The 12,090-nt window shown below is 43.8% G+C and overlaps 1 protein-coding gene across 2 annotated transcripts in view; it reads right to left on the minus strand.

Moving 5' to 3' along the window:
• Positions 1 to 2,059: 2,059 nt before the first annotated feature.
• Positions 2,060 to 12,090, minus strand: part of ATL2 (atlastin GTPase 2) — a 49,865-nt gene continuing 39,834 nt past the window's right edge. The window contains exons 12-15 of one of the 2 annotated variants that reach the window (XM_039320865.1): positions 10,208 to 10,639; positions 3,834 to 3,848; positions 3,638 to 3,748; positions 2,060 to 3,282 (exon numbers count right to left, since the gene is read on the minus strand). In XM_039320865.1, the coding sequence (XP_039176799.1) occupies positions 3,641 to 3,748; positions 3,834 to 3,848; positions 10,208 to 10,639 (555 nt within the window). In that variant the 3' untranslated portion in view covers positions 2,060 to 3,282; positions 3,638 to 3,640. The remainder of the gene's footprint in view (positions 3,283 to 3,637; positions 3,749 to 3,833; positions 3,849 to 10,207; positions 10,640 to 12,090) is intronic. The other variant, XM_039320866.1, reaches the window with a different exon arrangement.

Consider the following 12,090-nt stretch of genomic DNA (forward strand, 5'->3'; position numbering starts at 1 on the left):
CTCTGAATTTTTAATACATGGTGGGCAATTTTGAGCCCTGAGGATTGCACCTATACATGCCGCTCTTACATGGCCACAGTCATTATTACCCTTCTTACAGAAAAGCAACATATATTACAATAGAAAAATAAAATGGAATTATTTTTGATAGTGGCAACAAAAGTGGTTATATTCAGCCCCCTATTCTAGAAGCAAGCAGGAATCTTCCTCACATTTCTGTCAACAAGTGATCTTTTGTTCTCTAGCAATGAACCATTTGGGTCTGCAGTTATATGAAATCAGGAGTCATCTAAAAATATTTCCCACTCCCACCCTTAATGTTTGGACAGAACACACTGACAAAGCACAAGTGTCCTACCTTTGGGATAGGTAATAGGACACCAGATAATATTCAGCGATGTTGATAGCAAACGGAATAAACAAACATACCTAATTTAGCTCCCGAGCAACTTTTTAAGGCAGCACATCATTTATTCAACTTTGCCAATTGAATTCAGCCACCTGTATTGGAATAAAGTTTTTATTACATTTCCCCCTTGATTTGTGGTACAGTATGTGAACTTTGCATTATATTGAACTGAGGTTTTTCAAGACACTTGGGGGAAAGGGGAAATCATATTTTTGGGGGGCACAAGAAATAACCATTACAAGGACTGAAAGGTATATATGGGTCAAGTCATTGAGGAACATGTGCAATTAATATGTAATCAAAACCTGATCAGAAATGGATGTGTGCATGCCATTTTGGAGACTTGACCACCAGATTATCAGATGTTTCAGCAGTTGTGACTTCAAGGCTGGGGAAAGCATACTAACTAGAAACCTTGCTATGTAAGTGGTTGGATATGATGGTCTGTATTTGTATTGAATAACAGAGTTGGAAGAGACTTTGGAGTCCTTCTAGTCCAACCTCCTGCTCAAGGAGATCCTACACCACTCTAGACAAATGGCTGTCCAGTCTTTTTTTAAAAGCCTCCAGTGATGGAGCACAAACAACTTCTGAAGGCGAGTCATTCCACTGATTAATTCTTCTTGATTCTTCTTATCAGGAAATTTCTCCTTAGTGCTAGGTTGGTTCTTTCCTTGATTAGTTTCCATTCATTGCTTCTTGTCCTGCCTTCACATGCTTTGGGAGATAGGTTGACTTCTTCTTTATAGCAGCCTCTCAAATACTGTAACACTATCATGCCACCCCTAGTCCTGCATATCCATCTCCTGCAACTATTCATATGTTTTAGCTTCCACGTGGAGTGCATGTGCGCCATCATGTTGAAGGTTCTCAGTCATCCAGATAGACTTGTCTGGAAGTTGGATCAAACTAAAGAAGCTACTTAGATAAGCAGCAAAATGTTTCAAACGAAACAAGAAAAGACCAGTTGCTGAAACTCCGCTTCCAGGCATGAGTGTCTTCAGTCATTTTATCTGTATTTGTAGTTTTATCTACATGGGTACTGTGGCTTTTTGGAGTACTGTAGTTATCACTTGTTTTTTTGTGCACCACCTAGAATCTGATGGTTTAAAGCTGGATAGAAAGTACCTAATTAGATTGAATTAAAACACGAGAAAATGACATACTCAAATTTAAACTTCAGAGATCTGGAAGCAGGAAACAGTCTTCAAAGGGGGCATCTAATGTATAAAAACTAAAGCTTCCCCTTCCTAATCTCCCAGACAGTGGTTCTCAACCTTGCCCCGCAGACCTCCGGCGGGCCTGTGATGTCATCACGGGATCCACAAAGGCTTGAAGAAATGATTTAAATCTTGAATTAAGTCTTGGTTGTCTGTAGCCATAGTCCATGGTCACAAAAGGTATTTAAAGGGGGTCTGTGGTGAAGAAAAGGTTGAGAACCACTACCCTTGACTATTAGTTTCTTATAGTGAGTGAATGGAAAGCAAAACAAAACACAGAAGAAATGAAGGAGCAACCTAACCTCACTTAATTCTTGTTGGTAGCTGTTAAGATGTACTCTTGTCTTAATGACAAGAACTTATAAGAACATTATAAGTTTGCTTAACATTCTAAACAACAGTAGGTAATGCAGTGAATTACATTAACGTGTTTAAATAAAATCATGAGTTTAATTTCATATATACATATTTGATTTTAATGTACCAGAAAATAAATTACAAGAAATAACTTTAAAATGTAACTGAAGACAATCACAACAAACATTCCCATTGATTTCCCATGGGATGAGATTGCAGTGTTCAAGGCAGGTAAATATCACAAATATATCAAAAAAACTAAATTATTTTTATGCATCCACACATTTACATGAGCCACAAACATTCCTTTACAGGGACTGTACTTAGCTTATCACAGAACCAGGTTTTGCCATAAACTACAAAACTTTTGATACAAAATTGTATTTATATATTTATATTTTATACATGCCCTGTGATTAAAAAAATAACTAGACACACTGTACAGACAATCTGAACTCATTGCTTTGTAGCTGTAGGAAACTGATTTTGTTATTTTTGGATGGATTTTTTCCCCTCAGTAATAATGGCATATTGTATATACATGTAGGCTAAAACTGCAGAGAAAAACAGCTTTTTTCATAAAATGCATATCCTGTAAGACAAGGTCTCTAAACTGAAAAAAACAGGACAATGTCATAGTTATCTCTAAATGAAGCAGCTGTGGAGAACAATATACATGCATCTGGGTAATACTGGTAGAGAAGGCGCTAATGCAAGAGCAGATAAATGAAGTGGCTCAAACATGAGTTCTCAGTGGATTCATGTTATAACATGAACTGGATTCATGTTTTAAATGCTGAAAATTAAAACGTTTAATGGGACTTTGTGTGATTATACATTCTATTAAAAGATTTCTGTATAGTTTTGATATTTCCCTGAAAAATCTTTTACAGTGGAAACAATGCCATAAATCAGACCCTGGTACAAAGAACCGTGGTTAAGATCTTCCCTTTCCATGACATTGTGGGAGCAAATCAAAGATAAGCTCTTTAAAACAGTTCAGTTTCTTTTCTTGTACCCCCAACCATTATCTTCCCACAATATGATGGCAGTAAATTAGGAATCCAAGCAGACTAAACTACTGCTTTATAGTCAAATGTAAACTTTGGTTTATTGAGTTCTTGTTGTACAGCAAGCAAGTCTAGGATGGACAGGCAGATGAGATGAGGTGAGCTCTCAGTTTGTTTTTAATCTGGCATGCTGAGACATCTGTTCAGTCAGGCCTGCTTTGATAGAGTTTGTAACGGATTGTCTCATGGTATCCTCAATCAAATTGTCCCCAAGAGGTTTTATAACCTGCAGTACAAGAAATGTGTAAAAATAAATTAACTAAAAGCAACTCAGATGCAAAACAACCACAAATTAAAATCATGGAGTATGAAATGTATCCAAAGTGCAAAAGTACCAAAGCAAGAGAAAAAATGAGTTTTGCTACCAGCTTACAGTTAATAATTTACAGAGCAATAAATGGTTTCCTCCGTTGGGTAGTTGACAATCCATGTAACTTTATAGCTCCTAGAATAGCAGGTGCAGTTTCATACCCTATAATGCAGCATCAGCCTGGTATGCTTATAGCATTTATGTAAATTGCCCCAGCACAGTCCTGCTTACGAATTGTGAATGCTTTAGATAAAGAAAAAGGTAAAAATACTGGCTAATTTTTCTTCCTGTTATTGTTGGATGAGAGTCGCTGCCGTTGTGCTGAGGCAAGAGCATGGCGAAGCATTCGACGTCTAACAACTTCAAAGAGTTTGGAACACACCTAAAATATGAAGCAGGTTATTAGAAAAGCAATTGGCAGAAACCAGAAAAGATATATGTGAGCAGCCTCCATTGATTTTTCTCACCTTCTTGGGACTCCTCTGAAGCAAAAAAGAAAGAAAAATACACAAGATGATTTAGAGTTAATAGCCCAGGCCCTAGTGTATATGTGTGTTTGACACTATAGAAGAATAAATTTCCTTTTTGAAACTTAATACAACAATTTTGCAGGCTGGTTCTTAAACAGGTTAACAAATTTCTAAAAATAATGCAAAATTAATGGAATAACTATTCCAGGGCTGATCTAGAATATAATTCTGTCTCCGCAATGCCACAATCAAGTCCCTGGTTTCACTATAAAAGATAAGATCAAAATTCTGCTCAATTTATCATGACTTCATGGACTTTGTGTGTTCTTCTGAATATTCTTTATCCATGACACAAATATATAGATACTGTTTGGATGGACTATAATGAATACATTATTTCTTGAACAGAAGCAGAAAAGTTAATCAATAATTTCAAAATTTGTAAAGAAGTTAAAATTGGACTAGAATTGAATCTTTCGTTTCTACCCTGATGCCTGATCCTTCTATATCTACATTAATTTTCCTTCCATTTCACTTCAGAGCGTCAAGTTGACCATAGCAATAAATTTCTTTCTCTAGAAGGGGCGTTGTCTTACCTGAACGTGTTTTCTCAGTACCGAGATGGAGAATCCACCAATGGGTTTTCTCTGTCTGCCTGCTCTTGAGACCAAATAGCCAAACTTGACATGCCCCCTCTTGCTAGGAGATCCAGTCTTGACCAGGGTGAAAGTGACTGAAGGTGGACGAGGTGTTGGCTCTCAATCCTCAATCCTCTAATAACGGCCTAACTGACCTAAAGGGTGGGTGTGGATTCTCCATTTCTGTACTGAGAAAAGGCGTTCAGGTAAGACAACGCCCCTGTGATGAAGAATCCACCAATGGGACATACCAAAGCCTCACTGTCCCGATGGGTGGGAAACAGATAAGGCCGGAACAATGTCCCCGGAGACCACCTGCTGAAGGACCCTCCGACCAAAGGAGGCATCCGCGGAAGCAAAGAGGTCAATCCTGTAATGGCTTACGAATGGTGAGGGCGAGGACCATGTCGCAGCCCTGCAAATCTCCTCGATGGACGCCTGAGTGGCCCATGCCGCAGATGTTGCAGCTTTGCAAGTGAAATGAGCTGTAAGATAACTTGGAGCCGGCAGGGAAGAAGACTGGTACGCCTCCACAATACAGGCCCTGATCCACCTGCCTATAGTGCCAGTGGACACCTTCTGTCCCAGAGAAGCTGGACAGAAGGAAATAAAGAGGGCCTCAGATCTGCGAAAAGGCTCCGTGCGCTTGATGTAACACCGCAGGGCCCTGCGGATGTCCAGTGTGTGCCACTGCCGCTCCAAGTCATGGGAAGAATTGGGACAAAAATTTGGTAAAATGACTTCCTGTGCCCTATGTAAAAGCGAGCTGACCTTAGGCACGAAAGCGGGATCCAACCGAAGGACCATCCGGTCTCGGTGGAAGATGCAAAGGTCATTCCTGGCCGAGAGAGCAGCCGGCTCGGAGATATGTCTGGCTGATGTGATGGCGATTAAGAATGCAACCTTAAGAGACAAGGCCCGCAATGGAATAGTAGCAATGGGCTCAAAGGGCAGTTTTGTTAGAGCGCGAAGCACACGAGGCAGCTCCCAAGAGGGGTACCTGTGTACCACGGGAGGCCTGGTGTTGCACGCACCCTTGATGAAGGTGCGTATTCTAGGATGATGAGCTAAAGGAACTGAATCCGCACAAGTGAGCAACGTTGACAAGCCCGCCACCTGCCTACGAATGGTCACAGGGGCCAGGCCTCTGTCCAGGCCGTCCAGAAGACAATCTACGACCTGAGGGATGGTCAATTTGTAGTCATCCAGTTGTCGCCTTCTACACCAATGGCAATTTTTTTTCCTCTGTGGCCAGTACAGGGCCATGAGGATCACTTCTGTCTGCTCTTGGAGTACCGTATATTCCGGTGTATAAGACGACTGGGCATATAAGACGACCCCCGACTTTTGAGAAGATTTTCAGGGTTTAGAAAGTCGTCTTATACGCCGGAAAATACGGTAGTTTGAGGATGGTCACCAGGATGAGTGGGAGGTGAGGGAAGGCATAAAGGAGACCTTGTGGCCACAGAGTCCGCAGGTCGTCCATTCCTTCCACCCCTGGAAGATAGCGGGAGAAGTACCTGGGGAGTTGGGCATTGTTCGATGACGCAAACAGGTCAAGGATCGGATAGCCGAACCTATGGGAGATCTCGGAAAACAGATCCGGATATAACCCCCATTCCGAGGGGTCCACCGTAGAGCGACTCAGAAAGTCTGCCTGCTGGTTCTTGACCCCCGAGATGTGTTCAGCCCTGAGAGAGCCAGGTTGGACTAGTAGCCGTGCCTCGGACATGAGGGACCTGGACCTGGTGCCCTCGTCGGTTGACGTGGGCCTTGGATGCCACATTGTCTGTGAGGATCAATACGTGATGGCCCCTGATCCAGTGTCTGAATTGGTGAAGAGCTAAATGGATGGCTCTGAGCTCTAGCCAATTGATGTTGTGTCTCAAGTCTGTGCGGGACCAACGGCCCTGCGCAAACTGAGACTGTAGATGGGCTCCCCAACTGAATAGACTGGCGTCCGTCATAATGGTGATGCGGTCCGGCTCCTTGAAAGGTGACCCCTTGGTCACTGCTTGTGAGAACCACCAGCGTAGAGAGACCTGAGGGTGTGGACTAGGAGCCTGACCTGACGGTTGGATGCATTGGCATTCACTTGCTGGAATGGTAGGAGGAACCATTGAAGGTCCCGCAAGTGGAGTCTGGCCCAGAGGACTATGGCTATGCAGGAGACCATCTTTCCCAGAAGCTGGGAGAGTAAGACCAGTGGAATGGTGCGGTCCCTGTACACCCGATGAGCCAGTTCCCTGATGCTGACCAACCGTTCCTGGGAGAGATAGACCATGCAGTTTGTGGTGTCTATGACGGCTCCCAGGTGCAGAAGCCTGAATGAGGGAACCGTCTGGCTTTTTTGGAAGTTGACCGAGAACCCATGCTGTTGGAGGACTTGAATAGTAAGTTCCAGATTCGACTGGGCTGCCCGGAAGGAGGACGCTTGGATCAAGATGTCGTTCAGGTAACACTGGACGCGTACTGGTACCTTCCTCAAGTGGGCAGCTAGTACAGCCAGGATCTTGGTGAGCACCCTGTGTGCCGAGGAGAGGCCAAAGGGAAGGGTCTTGTACTGGAAATGACTGCCCCTGTAACAGAACCTGAGGAACCACCGGTGAGCTGGATGGATGGGGATGTAGAGATATGCTTCCGTGAGGTCTATTGACACCAGGAAGTCTCCTTGTCTGATGCCTCCCAGGATGGACTGGAGTGATTGCATCTTGAACTTCTTGTAAGTGATGTAATAGTTCAGACCCTTGAGGTCTAGAATCACTCTCCATCTCCCCAAGGTCTTGGGGACCACGAAAAGGATGGAGTAGAATCCCCCTCCCGTGGTCTGGCGGTAACGGTTCTATGGCGTGAATCTCCAGAAGATGTTGAATGGCCTCCTGCATAAGTCCCTGTTTGAGTGGATCCCGAGAGATGGGACAGGTAATGAAGCAGTCGGGGGGACTGGCTAGAAACTCCAGGGACAGACCAAACTGGATGGTTTGTAAGACCCAGGTGTCTGTGGAAGTGAGTTCCCACTGATGGAAGAAGTGGGCCAGCCTTCCCCCAATGGGAAGTGCAGTGTAAGAGTCACTTGGACCTCCTGTAGGGGCGTCCTGCCCCTTGAAATGGCCACTTAGATTGGCTCTGCTGCCTGGGCTGAAAGCCCGGCCTGTCATATGGATGGTCATACAGTCTGTCCTGTCTGGGTGTGTATGAGCGGGAGGGCTGAGTAACTGCTGGACCTGCTGCCGGCTGAAAGGACTGCCTACGGAAATAGGGAGCGGGATGTTTGAAGGACTGTTTATTCAAGTGAGCCATGACCTTTCGCTTGTCCTTGTTTTCCACAAGGTACGGGGCCAGGGCCTCCCCAAAAAGATTATTGCCCAGATAGGGAGCAGTCGCAAGACGCCATTTCACTTTGGCGTCAGCCTGCCAATGTTTCAGCCATAGCATCCTTCTGGCTGTAATGCTGGATGCTAGAGACCTAGAAGCAAAGTTGGCCGACTGAAGCGTTGCATCCGCAGCATACTCAGTGACCGCCACCATTTTGCTTAGGTCCTGGTGGGTCCGAATGTCCTCAGCAGGGACTCTGGCCTGAAGCTGACGAAGCCATAAAAGGGTGGTCCGGACAAAGAAGGACACACAAGTGGCCGTTTTAATTGCCCATACTGCTGATTGATGGGTCTTCCGGAAAGTTTGGTCCCATTTTCTGTCGTCCGCTTTAAGCGCCTCCGACATGTCCCCCGTGACCGTAGTCTGGGATACCAGAGGGATTCAGGCTTCTTCTACCTTGGGGACCTCCAGGGCATCAGTGAGGTCTGTGGAGGTGCTAAAAATCTTTTTGTCAGTCCCACTTACAGAAGGGAAGGAGGAAGGGGAGGCCCATTGTTTTTTGATCCCTTTAAGAAAAATAGAGAGACACGGAACATGATGTTGGGCTGCCACCGTTTCAAAAATATGCTCCCCTGACCACCTGACCAGAAAACAATCTATCTGGGCTTTGGTCACGGCAATTGAGTCAGATGCCGAAGGCACAGTTGGGGACCCGCTCTGGGCTCCACCCGGAGGCCTTAGGTGGCCAGCCAAGGTGCACCAGAAAAAGCCCCAATGAAGGGCACAGAGGGCCTGAGAAAAAGGCCTGGCAAGGAAGGATCAGGCTCAAAATGGCGGCTAAACAATTTGTGGTTGTATTGTAGTAAGTGATTTTCGATAAAGGAAACACACATCTCAAATGTGGCCTGGGTCAGGCCAACTACTGTGAGTAGGCCTCATGGGGCCTAAAAAAGCTCCCACATGGCGTTCAAGATGGCGGCCGCCGGGAGTCGCCGTAGCTTATTTGTGCCCAGAGGTGTGCAGCCTAAGCGGGGAATCAAATTCCTAAAGGGCTGAACAAACTGAGCCACCGATGGAGGACAGAACGGTTAGGACGCTGAAGAAGGCCGTTCACAACTTTTTGCCTTTGGCGGCAGCCCCAAAATGGCGGCCACAATTTGTTCTCCGCTGAGAACGGCCTCCGCAGGCCTCAAAGGCAAAAGTTCTGGTGCTGGGGGCGATTGTGATGGCAGCGCTAAATGCTGCGCCGAAAATGCGCTCAGCAAGACTGCTTCCGAATGGCAGGCAAAGACGAGGCTGAGTTTAAATTCGTTGCCTTTGGTGGCAATCAAAATGGCATCCGCAACTGTCCTCGGCTGCCAGAGATGACTCCGGAGGCCCTGAATTCAAAGTTGAATCTCAGATCTGCAGTCTGAAATTCCACCTGGTAGCTCAAAGGAAAGGGGGGGAGAATGAGGGATATATTCCAAGCAGCCCCTGCTCAGAAGTTTTCCCCAGAGCCCTGGGGAAAGGGAAAGAAAGGAAAGCTACAGAGACCTCCCCCCACCCCTCACTCCTCAAATCGTGCAATTTGAGTTAGCACTGAGCCCAGCGCTGTGGGGAAAAATTAAGGGAGGATTCCAAATTTATTATTTAGTTAATTTTTGAGGATACTATAGGGAAAGGAGAATTCACCAATGGATTTCTAACTTGCTATCTGTTGAGAGAGCCAAACCTGATACGTCTTCAAGAGCTTGAGACCAAGTCAAGACTGGATCTCCTAGCAAGAGGGGGGCGTGTCAAGTTTGACTACTTGGTCTCAAGAGCAGGCAAAGAAAACCCATTGGTGGATTCTCCATCTCCTGTACTGGAGAAAGACAAACATGCATCTATTAGCATAACAATGTATAATTCAAGAAAGGACTCTACTGCAGATGCAAAAAGAAGCTTTTATAAAGACAAAAAACAACTACTGCATCTAACCATTCTTTCTTCTCTCTCAGCTGTTTTGTGATAGATTTGCCCTCCCTCACTTCTCAGACCTACTGAACAGCAGATGATTTTTGATGACTTTCTCAAATCTTAAGACTTGCAATATCTAGTCTTGCCAACTAGATAGGGAGGGCATTGTACACCATGATCTATAACTAGATAAGGATTCACAATTATGGACTTTCAAATGTCCACTTCCAGAAATTCCATTCTTTATACTAACATACATGAATCTCTTTTCTTCAGGTTTTCTTAGTCTTGGCACATGATTAGGTACCAAGAATGATATTCTAAATTGATTTCAACTGTTACTTTTATAAGGTTTTTTTCTCTTGGTTTGCATTCTATCTTTGGCATACATTCATATTGAATAGGCTTTTATACCAATGCTTGCCTACTAACAATTAAACTCTGTTTTTTCAGGTGAGTAGATAAATGGATACCAACCTGTTCCCATAGTACTTCCGCCATCTGGTCAATGAGTGTTCCAATTTCTCTGCATTCCCCAGAGTATTTAACATATGCCCATGTACAAAGGGAGACAAGTATTATGACCATCACAAGGTTACACAGGGTTGCTATGGAGTTCATGCCAAGGAATCCAGTCAGTCCTGAGATTATATACATAGCAAACATGACAACAAATAGAGTCGCTGGTGTACGAGCAGCATAGAAGAGGTTTTTGCCATCATTGTGCTTCACAAAGTTTGCATAGATTTCATCAAGCTCCTCTTCAAGCTGATCCTGGTAACGACGACAGAACTCCTCACCTCCCATCTTTTTCACAGAACGGAAATGTTTGATTGCCAATCCTTTAAGATCTTGGTGCTTTTGTTCTAAGTCTGCAGGTGCTATGTAAGGCTTATCTCCACCACAAACCTGATGGGATGAATTGACCTATTAACTTACAGAATCTAGAACAGTTCTACAATTACAGTCCTGCTAAAAATATTAACTACCACTAAATATGTTGGACTAAGACTGTGGAGATCCAAGGTCAAATCCTTAATCATGTACAGAATCACGGGCCAATCAGTATCTCTCAACGTACAGGCATTCTTCGAAATACCACCACAAATAAGCCAAAATTTCTGTTTCTAAGTGAGACATTTGTTAAGTGAGTTTTGCCTCATTGTACAATCTTTCCTGCCATAATTGTTAAATGAATCACTGCAGTTGTAAAGTTAGTAACATGGTTGTTAAGTGAATCTGACTTCCCCATTCACTTTGCTTGTCAGAAGGTCACAAAGTGTGATCATATGATCCCAGGACACTGCAACAGTCATAAATATGAATCAGTTGCCAAGCATCAGAATTTTGATCATGTGACCATGGGGATGCTGCACCGGTTGTAAGTGTGAAAAACAGTCATAAGTCACTTTTTCCAGTGCTGTTATAACTTTGAACAGTCACTAAATGAATGTTTGTAAGTCAAGGACTATCTGCAGCCATTTTCATAGCCCAGATAAACTGCAGGTGAAAAGCCAGGTGAGCCATCATGAGGTTCTTAAGGAGATAGAAATATAATAAATAAAAATAATAAAGGAGCGAAGCTTTCCTTTACTGCCCTTATAGTATAATTGCTTGAAAATTCAGAGAGCACTTTAAAAAACAGCTGTTGGTGGTTAAATCAATTGGATGCATTGTAAAATAAAGGCACATTTTATTTCATAGATCTGTAATATCAACAAAATAGCCAATCCAGACCCATCAGAACTGCATGAACTGAGAAAGTTATCTGAGGGGCTGATACAGTTATAGTCATTAACTATAGATAAAACATACGGTTGCACTTTTCTCTAATAACACTGTTAAGAGGCATTTTTCATTTTCTTTAACTCCAGCCATGGTCTGGTTATAACAAATTTTTTTGGTTTAAAAACTGAATTTGAACATCAGCAAGAGCCCATATTTGGGCCTACACTGTGGTAATAAGGATGGCAAAATGTTATTCTCTGCCCTTACTGGGTCTGCTAATAGTGACCCAATGACCCTCTTTGGAATGATGGGGAAGGGGCTGAGATGCAGGATCATCTGCAGGGCCACAATGAACAACAGTCCTGTTATCTGGTAGATAAAGTCAGTCAAATTCAGAGTTGGACTCCAACTGGGCAAGTAAATTAGTTTCCTAGGCAATCTTGTAATGTTATCTGAGTTCAGTTTGGACCCCTGAGGAAATGGGTATGATCCTCCTGTCTGTTAGTTGAGGCACTTGTTTATTAGATCCAGCTCCCAGGAGCTGACCAACAGCTGCACTGGTTGCCAGTTAGATTCCTGGTGCCATTCAAAATGCTGCAGTTATCTCTAAAGCTCTTTCTGGTCATAAGATT

This window comes from Crotalus tigris, unplaced genomic scaffold, assembly GCF_016545835.1.
Source record: "Crotalus tigris isolate CLP2741 ecotype Arizona unplaced genomic scaffold, ASM1654583v1 scf7180000023713.2527936, whole genome shotgun sequence".
In the NCBI taxonomy this organism is placed as follows: Eukaryota; Metazoa; Chordata; class Lepidosauria; order Squamata; family Viperidae; genus Crotalus; species Crotalus tigris.